Source organism: Hyposmocoma kahamanoa, unplaced genomic scaffold (assembly GCF_003589595.1).
Source record: "Hyposmocoma kahamanoa isolate Upper Pololo Valley unplaced genomic scaffold, ASM358959v1 99879, whole genome shotgun sequence".
Lineage (NCBI taxonomy): Eukaryota > Metazoa > Arthropoda > Insecta > Lepidoptera > Cosmopterigidae > Hyposmocoma > Hyposmocoma kahamanoa.
The window spans coordinates 5031942-5057304 of NW_020656077.1; the positions used below are offsets into that span (position 1 = coordinate 5031942).

At 34.9% G+C, this 25363-nt stretch overlaps 1 protein-coding gene across 2 annotated transcripts in view; it reads left to right on the top strand.

Moving 5' to 3' along the window:
* The window catches only part of LOC113239517 (DE-cadherin), a 280147-nt gene that overhangs the window by 208799 nt on the left and 45985 nt on the right, over positions 1 to 25363 (top strand). The window contains exons 10-14 of one of the 2 annotated variants that reach the window (XM_026476556.1): positions 7245 to 7516; positions 8398 to 8682; positions 13650 to 13809; positions 14463 to 14650; positions 18803 to 18877. In XM_026476556.1, coding sequence (XP_026332341.1) covers positions 7245 to 7516; positions 8398 to 8682; positions 13650 to 13809; positions 14463 to 14650; positions 18803 to 18877 — 980 coding nt within the window. The remainder of the gene's footprint in view (positions 1 to 7244; positions 7517 to 8397; positions 8683 to 13649; positions 13810 to 14462; positions 14651 to 18802; positions 18878 to 25363) is intronic. The other variant, XM_026476557.1, reaches the window with a different exon arrangement.

The window sequence follows — 25363 nt, forward strand, 5'->3', positions numbered from 1 at the left end:
TGCATGATTTTGTACAAGTTCACATAAAGAAATAATAAAACTGTACATATATCATATCTATACAAATATTATAATTGTGAAAATACTGTGTTTGTTACCGTTCACGATAAAACAGTTCAACAGATTTTTTTGAAATTTAGAAATGGGACAATAGTGTGTCGTGAGGCGGTAAATTCTTAAGGTAGAATTTCGATGTTGACCACGGCGACCGCATTCCTAGTCGCCTGTCGCGTGGTGACCAGTAGCTTATGGATCCAAGCGACCGCGGCCGACCGCCAGTCTTCTTCCCGCAGTTTTTAATACGATCGGTTGTATTTTGGTGCTCAGTACAATTCTGTCTAACTATTAATCCACAACTATGTTATCTGTATGTCTCTCGAATCATATAGGGTGGGGTTTTAGACACTAAGTCTAACAGTTCGTCGTCAATAAAAGGGACGATGCCGCGAAGCGCGGCGGCACTGCTGCAGGAGCAGTGAGTTGCTAGCCTCGCCCACAAGTCGCGTGACCCCGTCTCTTGTGTTGGTCAGCGGTCGATACAAATTCATACTAAACAGTGGTTCGCGGTCGCCGGCCGCAGTCGCCGGTCGCGGTCGCCGAACGCAGTCGCCGGACGCGGTCGCCTACATCGGAATGCTACCTTTAGAATGTCGTGAAGCGACAATGTAATGAACATAACCGAAAATTGATGATTCAAATTTTTACATAAACGCAAATTTTCATAATCCAGAAAACCGATTTATAACGAATCGAAACCGTTATGCTCTCAGGGAATTTCGCAAAGAAAAGATTAAGTTAGCGTAGGTTCGTTTTGTAATATTCCTTAAAAATACCTAAAAAAAATAACTTTCGGGATTATGCAAATCTTCTGTTTAAAAGATCAGACACTTTTAAGCGCGCACCCGACACCCATTTGTTGGTAGGCAATGAGATAGGTACCTCGTATCTGCCTTCAATCACTAAATTTAAAAACAATGTTTTAGATCAAAATAAGTTATGAAAATAATGACTCAAATTTTTAAGGTTATTGAATGTTACATTGTTTAACCGCCATGTAATTAAATTATTTTTGAGAAATTACTCCACTAGTTTGTTGCAATTATTAATACAAAGATCGAACATTAAGAAAAAAAGTCCTTCGATCCGCAAACCTCGCTAGACGCTATGCTAACCTAAGCCACGCAACGAACTAGCGGACTTACGATTGCTAAAGTAGACAGAAGTATAAATGAAATACAGAAATCTTTTCTAAATACAAGTGTACTTTTTGTACAGGGAAAATAAAATGATCTTTTAAAGTGATAATTCATTTCTGTAATTCATTTGTGACTTCATGAGTGAACTGTCTCGCGCGCGAGGGCGATCGATCGTGACGTGTTTGTATCGTTAACCGATTAACCGTTATATAAAAAATGATTCAAACGTAAACACGTAATGTAGGTGGCATTGTCTGCCTGCTAAAGGAATCCCGGGGAAATTCTCATCTTTATGGCGCGAGACTTGCAAAAATTACTCCCGTTCATTTCGATTATGTAGATGTCACCCGTCTTCTTGTAGGATATTTTGAGGACGAGGAGTGATATAGACCTAATTAGACGGCCCTTGAGGCACTTAAGAATGCCTCAATCGTCTTTTCCCTTATTGGTTTTGTCAACTATGAGAAGAATACGTGTGTTTTGTCGAGTTTTGAGTCCCAGAGTGGACTCATGGGAGTTACGACGGGCTGTGTATTTAATAAGTCGCCAGTAAAATCAATAAAATCAGGGTAATAAAACAAAGAGAAGTACTTATATAATGCTCAGCTGAGCGCTCGTAGCCTGTCAGTCTGCTTCGCGTCTCGCCGCCGTCTACGTGAGTCACGTTGTCCCTGCCTGTACGGCGACGGAGACCACTGTAACGGAGGCCACTGTATCAATTATAAATGTGAAGCACACTACTCGCCAGGCATGCGGGCACTTAAGGCGAGGTATTTTAGAAGGTGAGGTGCGGGTTGTCGTCGCTCACGCCTGGCATGTCTGGTAAATTAATATGAAGAAAATAAAAACAGGCGGAGAAAATTTGACACATGTCCAAAAGTCCAAAATCGACATAACGGGGCAGCGGGTGGCGCCGCGTGTCATTAAATCGCTGGGAAAATTGCAAATTTTGGGATAAATGTTAATTTAAGTAATAGGGCTTTAATTAAAAACCAAAATTTAGCTGGTTCCTTGTGGTACTTAAAGATAAATATCTCCCTATGAAAGTTGTGTATAAAGTTAAATATTTTATTCTTAAATAATTCATTTTAGACTCTTATTTTAGTCTGTTTTCAGGATTTTATATGATCGGATAAAGTACATCCTATAGTGTAATTCATTAGCACATTCTTTAGGTGGTCTTCAGTATCCTTAGCTGCATCGTATATTTTTTATAAGACCGTTATTTAATAGCGAATACTTGAACCATTTGATCTAGCAAAACAGTTTTTCCCGTTTCCCCACGAGTGACTCGTCTTATACTCACGCGTTGGGAACAGTTACTTGGATGTTGCGTAAAATGGAAGTTATAAAACCTCAAGTACAAAACGAGGAATGGACGCTTGTACAGAAAAAGAGATTGAAAAATCACTTATTAGGAAGGCCTGGGAAAGCAATGGTTGATGCTGATACTCCTAAGAAAAATTTTGGCAATTTTTTTAAAAAACGAATAACTTAACGCCTAAGTCGAGTCCACCTGTGACTGCGAGCAGCGTGCACGAGTCACGAAGCACAGCCGCCGCGTGTCAGAGCCATTTCAGGGTGGAGTCGCCGCGGACAGATGTCATTAGTGTACTGATGAGATGATGTACAGATGAGATTATAGCAGCTGTTATAGGAAGGATGGTTACAGCCAAGTCCCGGGGTTATGATGTCCTCAGTATGGTCCGCACCTATCAAGGGTCTTTGCAGAGTTTTTCAACTTGTATACGAGTGATGAGTACATATATACCTCAACTTCAAAGTTGTCAGAAAATTGAAGAAATTGTCTGTACGTCGTTGGAGAAATCATGTCAAGTGTAAACGAGACTTAATAAAATGTTCTGCTACTTTCAAAAATAAATGCAAATTTTGCATTATTAATTTTTATATTTCAAAAAATCGTATCTTTTTTGCCCCATTTTTATCTGATTCATTTGTCGTTGTCATTTTAATGTGTAGCCAACTGTACTTACGTAATAAACAAACTTTCGCGAATGCACGGGTTGCTGTTTTGGTTTTTAATTGCAACTACGAATTAACATGTCCGTTTACGTTCTTTACTTTAAAATGAAACACCCAAACAGATATTGCATATTTGCAACACTGTCGTATAAGATTTACAAAATACTAATTAACCGTTTGAATTGATGTGTTATTATAATAATTTTGTTACATTATTCTAAGAAAGTTTACATCTGACATTAAAACAAATCGGTCTTTAAAAAACGTTGAAAAATAAATATTTAAATAAGGTTTAAATTTACGTGAAGGCTATTCGACTATAACAAGATTTTTTTCGAGTTATCGGCCGCCATTTCTTTAATGTTTTACAGCGGACTTTTGGTAATGTGTGCGTGTGTTTTGATGTGAGCGTGTACGTTTCATGAGTGAAATAGAAGCCGAGGGTCCCGCCGGCTTGACGCGCACAGTGATTGACTGAGATCCGTCGGAAAGCTACAGTACTGTGTATTATTGGTATTATAAAGGACAAAGAACGGAGTCACGGTCTCCAGCGGTCCTTGAATTACGAAAGTTTTCGAAATTCGATGTTTTTGACATTGCATGTCTAGTAGTTCTATTTCAATGTTGTTGACATTGCATGCCTTATAGTTTAGATCTATATTAGTTGAACTTGTTGACAATTAACACTTCGCAATACTTTTAATGTAATTAGATTCCATTTGGTTGCAAGTGACAGAATACTATGAGTGTCTGTTTGTCTGTCTAAGCTTTAGAGCGTCACGCTGTTTCATCTGCCGTACAACAGGAACAGATCTGCTTTATTCAGATTTATTCATTCATTTATTGCATTGTCACTTGTAATAATATTATTTTAGGTACAGTGGCTTGTAAATGTATATGTGACACCCTGTATGAGCACAGCAAGCACATATTCATTATAAAAGTATTTAAATAAATGCGATCGTATTGAATAAATCATTAGAATTAAACAAAAATAAGATGAATTAAGTAGGATATCGAAGTATATTTTATATTTATTTGTATTTATAAAAAAAAATACATTTTGTCATTGAAAAATTCTTTAATATGACATGACTAAAGAAATATAAAAAAAAACTAAAACTTTTAATTTAAATTGTATAACATCATTATAGTACTGCTTAATTTTGCTTGCAAAATCTTAAAAAATTCACCATATTCAATTTCTACTAGAAACTCAACAAAATGCATCATATTTAACAATGGAGTAGCCATTACTATCAATATTAATTAATTATAATTTTATGTTGACTTCTATATAAATTCACTTAAAAAATAATAGAGAGTTGTACAAATATACACATACTAATATTATAAATGTGAAAATGACTGTGTCTCTCTGTTTGTTGGTTACGACGTGCCATAAGAAATGTATCGGTGTTTCGAATTTCTAGATTCTAACTAAACCTGAACTCAAAATTTTTATATTATAACAAAACCGTTATGCCTTCAGGGAAAAAAGATTAAGTTGGCGGCGTATGTTTGTTCTGTAACATTCCTGAAAGTACCTAAAAAATATACATTAATTAAGTAATTCAGGCAAACGCATTTTCGGAGTTCTGCTGCGTAACCCCAAGCCGTAAAACGAGTATAACAAAATTTTATTACTTATTACTAACATTTAATAAAAAATCATTTTGAAAATAAGATTATAGGAGCGATATTAGAAGCTAAATGTGAAACATTTAGAACAAAGACATTATAGTTTCAAACAAACACGATTCCTAAACATTTTCACGATAGAAAAAAAAACAAACTTACCTCAACATTTTACAAGAAAACCCGCTGCATTCAATAGGTACTTTATAATAATTTTTTAAAGATATCAATTTAAATAAATTAAACACGTGTAGTATACGAAATACATTTTTCAAATAACTTTAATATCGTTTTTAAAAAAATAAATTCTGAAATAAAGCCGTGAGCAGCCGTTCGACCTTCGCCATGGAACCGATTCAGTACACTTGGAATTCGGCCCATCAGAGAAACCCCAAGAATAGCGTGGTTTGTCAGCGTACTTCAAAATAATAGACGGAAAAGAACTCATAATTACCTACCAGGACAATAAAAAGTTTTCTGTAGGTACATTGTGCAACATCACGAGACAGAGAAGTAATGAAATCTTTATATTAAAATATTTTTTTCAAGGCTATCCTCTTAAAATAACATAGTACATTTATTAGATGTTTACAATATGCTACACTTATGCTTTTTGGAGTACAAATTGCGTAGTCTTTTTGTTGTAGTTTTTTCTTTCTAATGGCAAAATGTTTGGCACAGTAGATTTTTTTTATCCATGGAAATAAGGATGTTTCATTTTAAAGCAAAAAATTATGTAAAATTTTTGTATACTTTGCTTACGCCCCGTAGGTGATGTAAAAGATATGTATGCCAAATATCAAGAAGATTGAATAATATTTTGAGGTTGCATACTTTGATCAGTTATGCAAAAGTAGGAAAAAAATACGATATTTTAATGTTAATTAGTTTTATTCACCAAAGTAAAAAAATCATAAACACCAAATTTTTTTTAAATTAGACACTAAGATTATTGGTAGTATGAATATGATAAGCAAAATAATGTGTTATATTAATCAACTTTGAATTAGGCTCTCACTTCTTTTGTTCGCTTGATGATGACTTCAAGATGAATTCAAAGAAAGTCTTTGTTTTCTTGTTGGCGCAGGTTTTTCCTTCAAAAGCGTAGGTATTACCCCCCTTCTTTGTACGTTTGATTTTTTTAAACTTTTAACAATATTTTCGTAATACGCTTTAATACCCTGCGTAATACGCTCGTCTAAAATACAATCAAACCTAAATTTGTTTCTGACACAAGAAAGTGTCTCTTAGCAATTATGATAGCACATTTTTGAAGTGCCCAGAAGCTGTAGCATATTCAAGACATTATTTGGGTCCCATCGACTTACAATCGCCTCGTGACATAGATGAAAATATACACATGAGGCCGATGTACTACCCGTTTCAATCCTTTCAATTCTCGTTGAATAATATACAACTGTTTGGAGAGGAGAACATTTTTAAGTGCATGTTGTATTGCCATTGCCATCCATTTTGTTTAAAGCCCCCCTGACCCCTTAGATTTCTGAAATTGAAATCGTTTCTACACCAAGCGCCAAGCTCTTCTCTTAGATGACTTCCGTCTTTTAGGACATTTTGAATTAACGACCTCCGTGGTCGAGTGACTTTCGCACCAGTTTTCATGGTGTCGCCATTTCTGTGGTCCCGGTATCGATCCCCGGCCGAGTCAATGTAGAAAAACCAACTTTGTATTGTCTCGGGTGTGATTGTGATACTGTCGTTGTTTCCGATTTCCTTAACATAAGTGCTTTAGTACCTGTAGTTCCTCACTTTTGGATCAGAGCAACGTATGTGATGTTGGCTAATATCATATAAATGTGTTCGTTTGAAGTGAGTCAAAATTCCAAAAGCTTACCACTAACCTTTTCTAGCAGCCAAATTGATATTATGGTTCCTATTTTATAATACAATTAACTACAAAAGATTAAAGAAATACATGAGAAGCCCATTAGTGCAAAGCACTTAAATATCGAAATTTCTAAATATTATAAGAACAGAAATATTATCCAACCTTCTTGAAATCAGCATATTATAATCTTAATCAACACTGAGACTCGGGGTGTGAGCAAAGTCATATGAAAATCACAGCTTTGGAAAAATGAAACACCCTCGGAGGCGACAACTTTGCGTTATTTTCGAAGATGGCATCCAACATACCACGAACGACCATGGCCAAAAACAAAACTGGTTTTTAGCACACTAATCTAGGTGTTGAATTTCCAAAGGTTGTGATAAGGTTTTTTACATTATTTCTTCGTAGAAATGTCCGTATAAAGAATGACCGGTTTGAAAAAAAATATATGAAATTTTGTCACATGTCAATGGCGATTTATTAAAGTTAAACTACGTTAATCTACAATGCTATAGACTCCGTCATATTCCAAATACAACACGAATAGATGACGAATACTACAATACTTTTTTCAGCTTCGGTGGTGACTTATTCAATTATATCCGGCAACACCTATGACGCGTTTTCCATTACTAATTACACTGGCGAGATTCGTGTGAAGAACCCACTTGACTACGAAAACATCACCAGTTATACTCTGGACGTTCGTGCCACTGATGGCATCTTTGATGATTACGCTAAGATTATCATCTCCGTTTTGAACATCAACGACAACCCACCTGTCTTCGTGGCTAACTACAGCAAGACCATTCAAGAGGAGACTGAGTACAACGGCTGCGTCGTCAAGGTTCGTGTACAATTTTCAATTTTTATTCGTCATTACATGATTTTTAGGTATTGAGACTTTAATGGTTGGCTAGGTCGCGTTTCGCGTGTACACAGTGTTATTTTTAAAATACTAACAACCTGGTAGGACTATATTACTAACATCATAAACAACAACTTTAGTTCTATTGCTTTTTATAAAACATGATAAATTTACCAAACATAAATTTCAACTTTTTGTACTATCTGACACTTTTTAGATCTATAATTGGTAGAATAAGTTCAAACGTGCAAGCTTCCTCCACGACGATTACCACCCCCCCTCCTGCACAGTGTTATTAGCGTTTAGAGTCGTTTATCATTATTATTATTATTATTAAAAGTTATAGAACAAAAGTTCTTGTCTATGATGTTAGAAATATAGTCCTGAGAGGTTAATATTTTATAAAAATAGTACAGTAAAAAAACCGTCCTCAAAAATCATTCATCCCCTAGTTTGCCACCCTTAGAGGTGGAACATTTTCTTCAAATTTAAATGGGACCACATCTGAGGTACCCTCTTTCCAACAAGAAAAGAATCATGAAAATCGTTCAAATCAAATGCCGTTATCACGTAACATACATACAAAAAAAATACAGTTGTGTTGAGAACCTCCTCATTTTTTTCAAGTCTGTTAAAAAATAACCCTGTAGGTACATCACTCTCAAAGTTAAAGCGTATTATTTCGAAAAATAATTCATGAGATCCGTGCAAAATGGATTTCAAAAAATAACGTCATTTTATCATTGAAGGTGTGGTACTTACACCAAGTCCACAACATCATAATACAGCTTCTTTTATTTATCCACAAATAATATAATTTGTTCATGCTTTACATATACTTACATACATTCCTATTATAGGTTGAAGCTTATGATCCTGACCTCACAAACCGTACCGCCGATCAAGGAATCGTGTACTCGCTGATAAAACAGGAGCAGAAAGAGTTCTTGAAAATCAATAGAAGCGGTTGTTTGGAGTTGACTAAACCTCTCGATCGTGACCCGCCCCTAGGGTTTGCACATTGGCAGATTTTCATCATGGCTGTAGACCAGGCAGGCGATCGTGGTTCCGAGAGCCTGCGATCCACGACCGAAGTTCTCCTGGAGCTCACTGACATCAACGACAACGCCCCGTACTTGGTCAACGTGAGTACACTACACACTCCTCTCCTTTTTAAATTAAAGCTCTTTTATTGAACTACTACGGAAAATTTTACTAATGACCTTCTTGCGTACACTATTACATTACTGAGAATTAATTCAGTATTTTACAAAAAACACGTCACTAGGCACCTAAGAGAACAATCTGTTCAAGAACACATCTTCAAAGAAAACATCTCTGAACACACCTGGGGTTTTCGTTTAACTTATTTTTATTCCCAATAACACAAGCCCTCGGGTGCTTTCAACATCGCCACCAACCTTGGCAGATAAATCTTACATATTTTTTAACTGTCGTTAGCTCACCCTTTTGCCTCATTCGTTAGAAACAAGAAAATTACTACACTCATTGGAGTGTTTTATAGCTCATTCCAAAAGAATTGCTATCAATAAATTTCTATGGGGCTATCTGGCGGAATCACTTTGCGGGAACCAGTGTTAGCACCAGTTACTCAGATACTGCCGTTATTGTGCGAGTTGTACGATTCACTTTCTTGAAATACAATAGAAAGATAATTAGTTAAGCGCATTCTTAGGATTTTAACGACCGAATGGACTCTGTTAAGTTTTATAAATATGCGCGCCACATTTAAAATCCGTTTGAACCTGATCAATATTTTGTACTTTCGAACTAATTACTGTGAAAATTGTGTAAACGAATTAATTGCAATCAATTGACGTTATTATTTTACTGAAAGTATTGATAATGAGGAGTGAATAGGCAAATTATCAGTCCACGAACGTTTCTTATTTAGTTCCTGACGAAATCAGGATAAGTATGTTTTCTTCAACGTTTCTCGTGCGGTTATATTTTATACGAGTCTCGGCCGGCGGCGCGTGGTCTGGTTTAATTTAAGGGGTGTGATTATGCTGTGGGATTACTCGGAGCTCGACCAGCCGACAATAACGAAAGGTATGTTCAATAAATAGAAGAAATGTCGAATTAAACCATAGAAATGTCATATTATTTAGCGTCTGTATAAATTTTAAATAATTTTTAGAACTGTCATTATTAATATGATTAATGTAGTTATTATACAAATTATCATAATTATTAGCAAATAATTGGTTAACAGTTGACAGAAGAGGACAGAGAAATGAAATTTAATCTTGCGCTGCGACGGACCCGCAAACTTACCTCCTAATTTAGATACTTTTACGAAGTTTAATTGCTGTATATGTCGTGTACACGAACAATCTGTTTTTAACGAAATACCTATTTGTAATGTTTGTTCTATATTTTTGAAGCAATTACTATTAAAAAAGTTTTGTAATTTTAAATGAAAATATAACGTTATATATATCGTACATATGTACAATGTACCTAATGATGAAAAAAAAGTAAATAAAAATATCGGGACAGTGGAAGTTTGTGAAATTTAATTAAATTTTTTTCATACAAAATGAATAAAATTGTCTAATTTTTTAAAGCTGATAGACTCGGTTTCTTATAAGATTGATTTTATTGTATTGGAAGAAAAGAATCAGGGCAGCAGAAGTTGGTTCCACAAGAAAAGACGTAATGGTTCAAATAGATTCCTTGTATCTTCTATGGTTTTGGATATCTCCATACTGTGCCATTTGAAAAAAAAAAACACTTTCTACACACGTTATATCTCTACGTTAAGCAGAACTTTTTTGTATAGAGCCAGAAAACTATTCGTACGCAATACGAACAATATTGAACCTGTCGTAGATTTTCATATTAAGTAAACCATAAATCAGATGGGTATTACAGTTATGAAGTTTCACATCGTGTTATGTAAATTCAAAGATATATGTCTTGCCATGTGTTTGTCTTCAGTCAAGGAAAAGCTTTTTGATAAGGGTACAGAAATCGAAGACTTCCGATTATTTTTATTTTGAGTAACGATTGCGCAATAATTTTTTGTATCTTGTCACATTCCCTATCGGATCACACATGTAATAATATTTTCCTCACAATTATGTAGTAAATTTTAGATATGCCTATGTTTCCACAGAATTATTTTCTCGCTCAATGATGACGTTGCCTTAAGAGTCTACTCAACCTCAAATGGCTTTGGTTGATTCCGCGCAACAGTGAAAGTGAAATCAATCACATTGGAAAAAATATATAGTAAAATTTAAGATATACGTACACTGACTACTTACTAAACGGTGTGAAAACACAATTCCTAAAATATTTCACGATAGAAAAAAAACACAAACATACTTCGAAATTTTACAAGAAAACCGCTGTTTTCAATAGGTACTTTAAATATATCAACTTTTTATATCAATTGAACTAAATATAACACGTATAGTATACGATATACATTTTTCAAATGGCTTTGATTTCGTTTGTAAAGAAATAAATTTTAAAATAAAACCAGTGACCCTGGCGCTCGACCTAAGCAAAATTAACCGTATTAGTACGGGAAAAATTTGAATTCTAGCTGAGTATCGACTCATAAGGCAATATGGCGTTGGGTTTCGCAGTTGTCAATTGTTCATGCAAATCACCATCCTTTGAGTGCTCACCACATTTATCGACACGCATTCGGCTTTTACAATAATAGCGAAGAAAACGATCTGCGTTTCGTTTCGGCAATCCGTGGTAAAACGAAACGAATAGCTTTTATTGCACGGACATGCGATTCCGGATCGATAATGTTTTAGGCCTTCTTCTTCTAAGCGTATCCATGACATATACTATTCTGTAGTGGCCCAGAACCCAATCACGCCGACCGCGTCACTAGTAATACTGTCTTTTAGACCTCGATGGTTAGCTTAATTTTCATAGCTACTTTCTAAAAACATTTCAGACAATCTAAATATTTATTCGCTACAGATATAAAGACTGTTTTTGTGAACGAGAAACCTTATTTGATTTCTACTGAAATGTTAAAATTGGTTCGGAATTTAAGAGTGTTATTTGTTTTAAACACACATGTATTTGGCTCCGTTGGCTTGGCATGTTGCACAGGCTCTCGCATTCGCATTTATCTTAGGTATAATTATCCGCAAATGAAGACTACCAGTCCTTCCGCAGAATTCCAGATTAAACAAATTTATATCAATAAAACGCAGAGAACGGCCTTCACCTCATTATAACAAAGTTATTGCATTTTTTTATACTCCCGCTTCATTAACTTTCAAACTGAAAGAGCAAATTAATATTATTAACTTCTTTATGAAGATTAAACTTAGCTTTTAATATATTTTCTTTTCCGCCTCAAAATCCGTCGAAAGGTAATGAGATTAAAAGACAATGCAAATAAATTGAATTTTTTACCGTGAAAACATTTCAATGACCTATAATATAAAAGTCGGACAATTCTGCTGCCCTTATCATAAACAACGTAATGGACATTTTTAAATTGAGTTATTAACATCTGGAATCAGCGAAACAAGATCTACAACCCCCCGTAATCAGTTTTTTTATATCTTATTTAGTTTCAGTTTTTTTGTTAAACAATATCAGTGTAATTGACAAGAGGCACTATACTTCGTCAAACTATTTATTTTACTTTTGACATAGCATTCCTTCGAAGGTCCTTATTTATCTTAGAGGATGGAAAAAAGTAAGGTAATTATTGACATACAACCATAGATAAAAAATGCGATACTTCCTTACTCTTATTTTTAATTTTTAATGAGGCGACATACTCTTTAGCTCCGATATTTATGGAGCCAACAGATTATGTAACGAAGATTATTCATGTTGATAAATTTTGTTATCTGTCTAATAAATTGCAATGAAATGAAATAAATTATAAACAAACGTCGGATTCTTTTCCACAAGAACGGGAATCATGACTTGAATCCTCATTAACATTAATTATTAATTCTTAAGTACACAAATTATCAAACGCAACATCATGATCCCAATCACACAACATCTTCTGTTTTGAACTCGCTCACAGTCACGATTAAAACTTCTTCATAAATAAAATTGATTGTTATAAAAAAATCGAATCGGAAACGCATTAGGACATCACTAATTGATTAGAATTCGAGCTATCAAAAGTTAAATAAATGGTTGGACGGAGTATAGCTGCAGTGGTCATAATGGAAACCCCGAATCGTCTCAGGTCAGCTCACAAGTTGGTCGATGTAGAGACAACGTGGTGAAATGGGGACATACTCGTATTAACCCGACTCGAAATTATTGCGCCCCACTCAAACTGTCCCAATTGCTCTCATGCCCACTGTGTCCGAACAGCTGCACCCGCGAAGACCTGCTAAAGGCAATAGATAGGGGCATAGAGGTGGCTGCTTATTGGGCTAAAGTAATATAACATTGGTTGTTGGTTTTTATTATTGATTCGACAAGAAGACGAAGTGAGTGAACATTAAGTGCCAATATTTCGAAAGTTACCAAAATGCAAATGCGTTGTTTATGGCGAGGAGGGCAGAATAGGCGACGATTGTCATTGTATCCTACAATAGCCACATTGCCCTTGGAAAACAATTGAGAGAAATAACTCAATGTTCGAATTTGCTCGGTTTACTCAGCGAACTTTGGTCCTAAACAAAGAGAACACAAAGGTAGTAGCTGCGAGAAGTTTGTTCGTTGATTCCCAAAATTCCCTGTCACTTCTAGCAATTCTATTAGCTTGTGGGCTGGAATATCAGATTAAAACCACAAGTTACCCTCGTTAGCTCGGTCGAAGTAAAGAGACTGAATAAAGATTTTTCCCTTTGTAAGCGACGATCATCATATAAAGAAGTTTTTTTGACATGGAATAAACGTAACATTCCAGCTCGCTCGCTTTCGAGACCGTATACATATGTATATCTGAATTGTTCAATTCGTTCCGAAAACATTTTTAACGGGCTTTTGTGATAGTGATGGGGTAAGTATATTGCATTACAAAATTTGGGACATGTATGCATTTTACGAAATTCTTGTACAGAGTTTTTTCAAATTAAAATTAATTATTAAATTTTCATAAAATTAACATATTACTTTGTTTTTAATTTCACAGTCGCAACCAGTGATTTGGTACGAGAACGAACCTCCTGGCCCTATCGCTCTTTTGACGGCGAGGGATAACGATTCGCTGGAAAACGGCCCCCCGTTTACCTTTGCCATCAACGAGACACTGGGCCGCGGCTTGGACTACCGTACTAAATTTAGTATCACAGGTTAGTGAACCAAAGCGCAATTTTAAGTAAGCTGGCGCAGGGAGTACTCCAATGCTGCTAGCGAATAATTTAAGCATACATAGATAAAATTTAGCCCAGCGGAAAATATGCCATGCGAAAGTGATTTTTGATAAGGCACAAGTTTGTGGTCGAAGTTGTTCATATTTGGCAATACTTTCAGGAACTTGTCCGCATAGCAGTTACATTTGGTGTATCATTTTTTAGAGGTGTCAACAATTTCCCTTCCTGTGCCCAAATTGTTTTGTGTTTCGTCGGTGAAACTTTGATTGCGGATGCACTAAATGGGCGGCGACAAACTAACTTCAGAACTTACTACAGCGCAGTTCTCAATTATTCCGCTTAAGTTTTCCAACCTATTGGATCTAGTGAAAACTCTTCAATTCCAATCTATTAATGTAGTTAAAATGCAATAAAAAGCCTGCGCTTCAGACCGAGTTACCAAAGCTGTAAATTTCAGATATTCCGCCTTTGAAGAGTTTACTATAACTTCTCACTGGTTGGCACTAAACTAAAATCATACATAAAGTAACTAGCTTGTTTTGCAAAGGACTAGGTTTTATGGGACTTCAATCAATAGCGACAATGAATAAGGTGGTGTATGCGGCACATATGACATTGCATTTTGTCCGCAGGTGACGTACTTTCGTCTCTTGTGTCGTTTGACCGAGAGAACATTAAGGAATACAATATTCCGATCGCCATAACGGATTCTGGTTCGCCACGGTTAACCGGCGTTTCTTTCCTGCGCGTCATCATCGGTGACACGAATGACAATCCTATGCATGGCGCACACAGCAACATCTTTGTCTACAACTTCAGGGTATGTCTCCTTAATTTTTAATATCCTTTACGTTATAAGTCACAACATTGACGTTATAACATATAAACTCTCATGGAAAGATTACTTTAAGAATATCTTTTTTTACTGGATTTTATCCAGTCAGAGTGTTGAAGGCTTTCTAGAATTTGTCTATCTCAAAAATACCTGGCACATCAGGAAGATAATTTTAAACGAGTAGTATCTACCGCGAAACGTTTTCGAAGCTCGGTGTCATATTAACAATGAAATTAATGAAATAAAAAAAATATCGTTAAATTAGGAAATGAAACTATTTTTCCGGATTTAAATCGCGTATATGTGTTTTTCAAACAAACCAACGTTTCGGGCCCTTTACAGGGGGTCTACCATAACCTTTCCAAAAACAATCTTATTTCAATGTAAGCATAAAGTAACCTTATTATAATATAACCTTAGATGATGAGAATATAACTCATATTCGTACCATGACAAACATGTCAACCAAGTAATGTATTAGTTTTACACTAAAAAATGGAAACTAAAAGACATGTTATGTATATGATGCATTTCGACGTCGAAAACATAAACATGTTAGTGTCATTGTTTAACAAATGCGTGCCGTCTTAAGCCAAAAGAGATAGCATTATATTGGTCTGTGTTAAACACGGGAATCGAAAATACGTAACGTCATCTTAAATGCCAACTGTGTCCATTTCGCAGTACATGAGGTACATGATACGGTTGTCAAAGGGAAGTACATCAAATGTCAAAACAAATGTTTTTCCAAGTGTTTTACTGAATAATTTGCATGTATTGTAATAAAATGGACAAAAATATTGACAGTGAGAACAATTAAGTATTAATAAAAATTCGTCGCTGCAGCATTACGGGATTTTAAAAAGCGAAGATCGATCGAATGTAACATTGTACAGGCATGTGTTATTTTTCTGTGTATAAATCACACAGAAGCCCAAATATCTCATGTAATTAGACATATTTAAGTAGTTTATTCATAAATCTTGTCAAATTTTGCTTTGGTTTCTTCAGGTTGCCTGTTTGTTTGTACATTTTGATGATTGTTGTTAACGATTATTTTGAGAGTGTTGTTGTTGGAAGCGTACATATTATCGATATTCTGTTATTAAAATAATTCACTATGAGGTTTTTATTATTGTTATTTTTACTATTTCAAGTTTACCTACAAATAAAAAAAGAAAATAGAATGGTTGGAAATCATACAATGAATCAAAGACCATTTTTTATTCGCTTTATTTTGAAGAGTCAAATTTTAACATAACTTTGAATGTAACTGGATTGCATGATAATGCCGTTCCACCATTAGGTTTATTGGTAAATAATTTTATATTTAATTTAGATTAAACACGACTCATTTACTAGGCATTCTCAGTTCCTAAAAACAAAATTATCCACTCATTTCCGATTTGTTCCCACTGACAATTCTAACTACTAAAATTCTTGTTTTATAAAGCCAGCAATATAAGGGCCATGTTGGTCTGACGTTGCCAGGTGAAGGCAAATACCAACTTATAGACAGCCTATTTGCCTTGCTTTGCCATCGTTCGGTGTCACTCGCCTAGCTGACCGAGTAAATACGAGCGCTAACGTGTATAGAGCTCGTTTGACGTGGCTTGTGACAACTCACAGTCGCTCGTGGTTCTGCACAAATCAAAGGCGCTCGGCCAATAGCAGTCAATTGACATTATTTATTCAGACATTTGCATGCTATTTAATATATACGAAACATGTATATACTAACATGTCTCTTGCTACATCCCCTTTTATACCATGTTTAAGCAAATAAACGTATGATAATAATATTATTAATGATAATATTATTACTTTCATTTATTTCCAAAAATAAATGTAAGTATTAAAGATTGCCTTAAATCAGTCACTGATATTAATTCTATACCAATGCATAAATACAAAAAAGCTTACAGTATTTGGAATCTGTTTAAAAATTTCGCTATGAAAATAAGAACCTTGAGGTTGTAAATGTATAGGATTTATATTTTAAAGTTTTCTCTTTTTTATGTACTCTTAAATTACAAATATTATTTTTTCTGTGAAAATTCACTTTTCGTAATATTTGAGTATTTGTAAGCGTATAAATTCAAAATTTCATGTGACATTCCCAGATATTCTCATAATAACTTAAAATATTCCCAAATGGAATATTGATCTACTTTAATTAAATGTTTGTATGCCGATAATGACTTATCGATAGATTATGGTACGACACTAAAGAAATCTGCAAAAAAAAAAATTCAATTTTTGTTTAGGTATGCACGTTCATTCCGTAGTTAGGGCAGCTGCTTTCTTTTATTTTTTTTCCATCGTCTCAGGTATTAGTGCTAAAGTGATTGACAGAACGAATGAATTCCCAATATTGTCTATTCTTTACTAAAATAATATAATATATGTATAATAGGTAAGAAATAACGCTGTATGAACAATGCCATCTCTTTCTTTTTTGATGTTCTCAATCGTCTTATCGTAGTATAATGTCGAAGTACTTAATGTTATTTACGTTCAGAATTTCAACTGTAAAAAAATAAAAGTAATAATAAAACTATTACAATTACGTTGTTTTCAATTATTTTTCCGCATTTTCATGAAGGAAAATAAATAAAACAAGCTGAGTCTTGATAGTCACGTTGTGAATTCGGAATTACAGTCTAGCTAGTGTCAACTGTTAGTGTCGCCACGGAGCGTGTAGATGTCGCTGTCATAATTTTACGAAATAAACATCACGTATTTTCATTTATTTTTATCTATTAAATAAACAAAATATTTAAGAGATTTATATAAATAAATAAGTTCAACTTAACTTTTAATCATTACAAATCAATATTGTTTTCATTGCATCATGCATTTTAAGATTGCTAAATTTGACATAAGAGCAATATTACTTTAATGTTAAAGTCGCGCCATAGTACGAAGTGAGTGAATGAATAGGCACAAAGCTGTCAATAAAACATCATAGTTTTAACATTATAATAAGCTTACTTTAGACGCGCCAAGGAAATGACGCGCCTAAAGTAAGCTTAGCATTTAATCATAGGAAAAGTCAATGTAAGGTTAAAGTAATATTGTTTTAAGAGGTTGTGGTAGGCCCTATGGTCACGGTTGCCTGAGGTGGTGCAGTCATCAACCAGTTATGTCTAATATTACCATTACCACTTCAGTCAATCGTGACCATGGGACCCGTAAAGAGCCCGAAACGTTGGTTTGTTTGAAGAAACAAATGTACGCATATATAATATTAAAGCCGGAGGAACAGTTTCATTTCCTATGTGTAACAATCGCGGAAACCTAAGAACTCGATATCGTTAAATTATTTAAAACAATCGGTCGTTGAAGGTTTTACTTTGTTCCAGTTATTTATAAAATACAAAAAGGGATAAAGATGATGTCTTCATCAAGTTATTATCTATCTTTATTCTAATTAAAGATTTTTTGTAACGCACACGAGCCCTTCATACCTGCTTAAGTGTCGTGTCTCTTTCAAATTTGTCTATATTTGTAGAAATCTGCGTTCAACTTATTGTTATTTTCTTTACTTCTTTAGCTAGATAAAATAGCCTATAATTATTACACCATAAGTAATGGTGAAAGTTAATTCAAAAAACAAAATAAAATAGAACAAATGATTAATGATATTAATACTTACGTACAAACATAATTTTATATATTTATATAACCTTTAGACACAACATGTAGCATTCAAGAAGTTCATTTTAAAACTATTGATAATTCAAATTGAATTAGGAATTTCCATTGGGATTATAGAGTGCCTTTAGATTAGACGCTTACAGTGGCGCCACTGTGGTGCTGCAGCCGCGCCACTATTAATTTTCATATGATATGTAGAAGCGCAGTTGCGGCGCCACGGTTATGACATGCGCGCCGCGCTTTTACAATCACAACTTAGTGAAAATTACTGCGCGCGGCTGCCGTGCCATTACAGCGCTTCTACAGGGTCTAATTTGAAGGCGCGCTTACACCTCACAGTGCATGATATCTGTCAAAATATTTTTTTAAGTCGCAAAATAATTTTGTCTTACATTTTTGGAGTTAATACTTTACAAAGAGCCTTCCAAACATAGATAAGGACTTCTGTGTAGCGTTTATTTATTCTTTTGACGGTAGACGCATACGAAGCCTGAACACAAGAATAAAAAGTTCATACCACAACAAATACACCTGGAACGGTGGAGAAGTTACGTGAGTTTCAAAAACAATTAAGAGATTTTTTGTCACTGAATGTGATTGTGTTTGCGTACCACACTTATTTATCTGTCCGCAATAATAACAATGGCCTTTTTTTAATTTAATTTTATCGTCTGTGGAAAGGTATATTGTGTAATGCGCCATTTTGAGAGAAAATTTGTCATGTGTATCATTGGTTTAGAATTTTTTTTTGCATGAATTAGGTTTCGTGGCTATCAGACCAAATAATCTGATGATTCGCCACAACTGCGTTTTTATTTTATTTTTTCTCTCATGTTGGATATCCTGTGTGGCATATTACACTTCTTAAGGTGCCTACAGATTTGTATCTTTGAAGATATATATATATATTTGTTTGATATTCTCTGTTTAGACGATCAATAAGATCTATCAGCTGACAGATTTACTTGTTTTTCTCGACTGTACTGTTAAAGGTACAGCAAAAATATATAGTAAAATTGAGATTGTACATTGATTACTATACGGTGTGAAAACACAATTCCTAAAAATTTTCACGATTGACAAAAAGCAAACTTACCTCGAAAAATTTTTCAAGAAAACCGATGTATTCAATAGGTACTTTATAATACCAATGATTTTTTTTTATATCAACTGACCTAAATAGAACACGATATATATATATCGCATATGCATATACATACATGAAATGATATACATAAAATGTATATCGTATATACATACGATATACATTTTTCAAATGGCTTTAATTTTGTTTGTAAAAAAATAAATTCTCAAATAAAGCCGTCCCTTCCGCTCGACCCAAGCAAAATGAACCGTATTAGTACGGGAAAAATTTGAATTCTAGCTGAGTATCGACTTATAAGGCAATATGGCGTTGGGTTTCGCAGTTGTCAATTGTTCATGCAAATCACCATCCTATGAGTGCTGAATAAGGAAACTACCACATTTATCGACATGCAATCGGCTTTTACTATAAAAGCGAACAAACGGTCTGCTGCCTACTTCTGATCTGCGAGCTACTTTCTAATCCAGCGTGTTGCTCCAGCAATTGGCTTACAAATATTAATTACAAATTATACGAGTCGTATATTATATAATAAAAAATAATAAATTTAATTACCTAATAATAAAAAAACAGATGTAATAAAAGGAGGAAAGCATGTCAAAATAATTAATATACAGGTAAAGGGTCGTTTTAGATATCTCTGCAAGCTATCGCTAAATATCAAGCTTAAAATCGAACTTTGCGGGGCATTGATGCCAAATTTGAATTGTGTCAAATTTGTGTGTGTTGAATCAAATATTCGAATTGATTTAATCACGTACAATTCGACAAAAAACACGATGATCGTCTGTTGCTTACACATTTTACTTAGCTGGTCACAGTCGTCCAGAAATCAAGTAAATCTATAGGCACCTTTGCTTTTCCACATACGACATTTGATTTGCCTATATTATATTATCTTTATTTTACCTATCATATATTATATATACTAGTTTCCTGTTCCTGGTCTACAATTCATTAATAGAATTTAGATTAATATCACTTATGATTGTTTATAGTTTTGCGATATTAATTTCGGCAATACGTGCACGAGCATTAGGTAACATGTACAGTATTTTTGTAAATGTGTCTTTATTTTTAGAAATTGGATATCAGTGACAATTTACATAAAGTTGACTGTCCCATAGATTGTAGCTGTTAGTTTCCAGGTGTCCACATCTAACAATTATTTTCATTTTCTGGCCTTTGTCTGTAGTTCCTTATTCCGATATATTATTTACATTACCTTTTGCACGTGACTTCTTTCGCATCAGTATAAAAATGCATAGCCTACCTATCCATTAAAAATCCGTCCATTTATTTTATTAATACTAATTGCTATTACCGCGGAATACCGCTTCTCCCTTTTAAAAATTCAAAATCAGTTATCGTTTAGGTCGTGGGAGAGGTGAGAATCTAACATTAGCTAACGCTGTGGAGTGGAATTCCCCGCCTGCAGACTTATTACCTTAAACGTAATAACTTGGACCTTTTCAAGGCGAGAGTGAATAGGCATTATTTAGGTGTGCATGCTTCACCGACGACCTCGTCGTCACTTTCCATCAAGTAAGATGAAGATCAAATGCGCATTTTATATTAAAAAAAAGATAATCAGAATAATGACAATAAAGTATTTATTATCTCCACAAACAACAGTTGTGTGATTAACATATACAAATATTCGAATTTATATTATTAAAATGATGGCGCAAAATTGAGAAGTGCCTTCTATTAGCTATTTGTCTATTCGAAGCCCTGTGGCTTCAAGTCTACTAATTTTCTTGAAACCATTGGTCATGTTGACTAACTATTGACACTCCAGAGATTATATTGCCATATTAAAATATTGTTATTTTTTTTCCTACTTCAAAAAAGGAGGAGTTCCTCAATTCGACTGTATGTTTTTTTTATTGTTTTGTTACGCGGGTAACGCCGGTGTTTGTGAACCGATTTTGATTACTCTTTTTTTTTGTTGGAAAGAGCAATGGTCCCATTTAAATCTGAAGAAAGTTTCGCGCACTTTTCAGTAACCGATTTCAATTAAACTTGGCAAATAGATGGAATTCTTCGTTTGAAATTAAAATTTTCAAATTAAATATATGCAATATTAGTAGACTAACGCCATCGACTCATCATTCAAGACCAGGCAAAAAATTGCATTGATTTGAATGGTATCTTGATGGTTAGCTACTGACAAGCCTTTACTCTTAACTTTAAGCAGAATATCAAACGTTCAAGATTCTGCCATTGACATTCTACCGACTTGGAGCCCAGGATGTTTCACAACGATTTTTTTTATAATACCTAGTGACGGGCGAATCTGGGGGCCTATGTAAGCTTATAGTAAGCTTATTATAATATTATTAAAATAGGAAAGAAATAGCGCTACAAGAACTGTATAATGCCATTTCTTTCTTTTTTAATGTTCCGAATCGTCCTATCATAGTATAATGTTAAAGTACTTAATATTATTTACATTCAGAGAATTGTAACTGCCAAAAAAAAGTATGTAATAATGAAATCTATTAAAATTACGTCGTTTTCAATTATTTATCTGCATTTTCATGAAGAAAAATAAATAAAACAAGCTGAGTCTTGATAGTCAAGTTGTGAATTCGGAATTACCGTCTAGTGTCAACTGTTAGTGTCGCCAAGGAGCATATAGATGTCGCTGTCATAATTTTAAGGAAATAAAGATCGCGTGTTTTTGTTTAACGAAAAATTATTTCCATGTACTATTAAATAAAAAATAAACAAAATATTGAAGAGATATATGTAAATAAGTTCAAATTAACTTTTAATCATTACAAATCAATATTGTTTTCATTGCATCCGTGTAACTATTTTAAGATTGCTAAATTTGACATAAGAGCAATATTACTTAAATGTTAAAGTCGCGCCATAGTAAGAACTGAGTGAATGAATAGTCACAAAGCTGCCAATAAAACATCATAGTTTTAACATTATAATAAGCTTACTTTAAGCGTGTCATGGTGCGGAAAGTCTATGTAAGGTTAAAGTAATATTGTTTTAAGAGATTGTGGTAGACCCCCTGAATTGTATTTTCTAGGCAACAAAATTTAAATTCCTCTGAATAATGCAACCGCCCCGTAGATCAAATACAAGACGTAAAAGCTAAACAAATAGAGCGTATTTTGCCATGACAGTCAGACGCAGGCGGCAACGCTGACTCCACTCGGCGACCGCGCGGGGTGAGCGCGATGAAATAAGTGTCGAATAAATGCACCCTTAGTTGCAGTGCCTCTCAGAGCTTTTAATCGCAAAGATCTTAGTGTTTGTTGCCACTGTGCCCGTCTCACCTGTGACAAGTCCCATGTGCATGTGATTTCATCAGCACCCTTACTTACCATTCCAACCCGGAACGCAGTAATGCTCACATTACTGTTTGGCAGCAGAAATACGTAAAGTGGCAATACTTCACTGGACGAACTCTTTAACATGGAGCTCTACTGCTCCTAAAAGGATATAGTTGTTTATATCCCCCTTTATTTTCTGCACAAACCGCTATAAAGTGATAACGACCGTTATTTTGGCGTAGCTGCTCTTTTTACACTTACCGTTTAGTGACTAAAAATTCTTAAGCCCCTGTTTTATATTGCAATTTGCATCGAGCGGGCGGGCCTTACGAAGCATGAAATATGAAAATGTCCTCAGATTCATCGCAACCGTAAACCTTTTTACTGCTTTTCATTGTTGTCAACGTTATTTCGCCACTTAGACAACTTTATCGGCTAAATAAAAGTGATAACGATCCGACCGGTGAATTCCTTCTCTCTTTGTTGTCCTAAGGCTTTTTTCATATTATGTTTGAACGTCGTAGGTGGGAACGTAAAAAGTAAAATTGTTAATTCCTATATGTTAGGGAGTCAAAAACTTATTAACGCGGAGTCGACTTGATTCGATCGTGTTTAATCACATTTGTCGCATTTAAGCCGATTCGCTGCTGACGCGGGCGTGAGCGCGCCCGCTGTCGCGCTATTTCTTTCTTCTAAATCAGCCATCGTCGGCATGCGTACTGACGCGATCGGAAATTCGCACGAAGCAGATTCGTTGCCGACCTGTGTGGAGTCGCGACCGTACGAACCGATTCGAACGTCTTTTTCGCTCTTAGGCTGCTAATAGATTGACTGCATATTTTTAGTTAATGCGCGAGGTCGTAATCAACTTCATGCAATCGATTTCGGCTGTTTCGAGTGCATGCATACGTCGTTATACGAATTCTCGACTGCATGTAGTTGATAACGACTGCACGTATTAACTGCATGCAGTCGAGGCCTCGTATAACAACTTCACGCATTAACTGCATTCACTCGAAACCGACTTCATGCAGCGGACTGCATGAAATTGATTACTTCACGCATTAACTGCAACCATGCATTAATCTGTTGGCAGCCTTATGTTTATTGAAATAAAGTTTTTTTCTGACCGGCTTAGGCGATTCTGCGCTAATAAGTTAATAAGTAACTCCCTTATTGGTATGTCCGATTATAGCAATTAATTAATTAATTTATTTCACGACGCAGTCAATCAAATAATACGAGCTTATTTAGAAGCAGTGCCTTTTAACTACGGCGCTTTGGCACCATCCCTCAATGAATAATTAACTTCACGTTGGATTCGATATAGCCTATAAACCTTTACGATAATGCCCGTGTTTTATAATAATATATGGCTATTAAAATGTTAATTTTGAACCTTAATGAAAGTGGGTTTAGTGCGGTGCGTACACGTATAAACAGGGATTATGGTGGGTAAGGCAGTTTTTACTGCCCTGCCGTGATTCCTCTAAGTTACGGCCAAAGCTGCGGGCACATTCTGGATATGGCATATTCCTACCGGCATATACCTAACTTTATGGTTTACGTGGCTGAGCGAGTGTCTTGAGGAAAGTAAACACTCCCAATTTAATGGATCTTTTTACTTAACTAAACTTGACTGTAAAAATAAAATTAAATACTTGACACGTGTAAAATAAATATAGAAACTTGTTTCTCATTTCCGGGAAAAATCAATTGATTTGAAAAAAACATCTCGAGAATTAAAAGCCTCTAGGGAATTTATTTTCAAGAATTTTAGTAGCAGTAGAGCTCGTTGTGAAAGAGTTCGTCCAGGGAAGTACTGCCTTCTTACCTATTTCTGCTATCAAGAAGTAATGTGATGTTTATTGTGATCCGGTTTGGGAGGGTAAGGGAGCTGGTGAAATTACAGGCACGTGGGACTTGTCAACTTATGTCTCATGGTGACGGGCGAAATGGCAGATGATCAGATCTTTGCGATTTAAAACTAAGTGACACTGCAACTGTAAATAACTCTGATATACGTTCAGAAATTTAATTGAAGCCGAGAGAATGCAACATAATGGTTCAAATGCACTACACCGCAATAGGCATTCCAGTCAACAATTCCTTAACTATTCGCTTCCTAATGAACCGGCGCCAGTATTTGTGTCGGGATGCAGACAATGAACATTAGAATTAGACTGGCAAACTGATTTGTATGTGTATGAGAAAATACACCGTGGACACTTTAACACCATAATATTGCCCCAGTAGTTGGTTGTAGCCTATGTTATTTATACGGGCAAATAGGCAGATGGTCCATAATTTGAATTGGATATAATAATAAGTGTGCAATGTCATAATAATGTTATATACATTACTGAAAATCCAAAAAAGTTAATAGATTACTTGACAAGTTCTCTCTTTTCGGTGTTTTACTATATACAGATTTTGTAACCCACTTAATTTTTAGTTACTGCTTCTGCAAATCACAGTCCTTAAAATACGTATTCCTGAATAACGTATAGAAAGTATATTATCGCAATAAAGTGAATAACAAATTTGTTGCAAAACTTTTGGTCTGCGATTATGAACTGCGTCTGGTGATTGCCATAACACGCGGTCAGCTTATCTATTTTCACTCTGTTTTGTTGG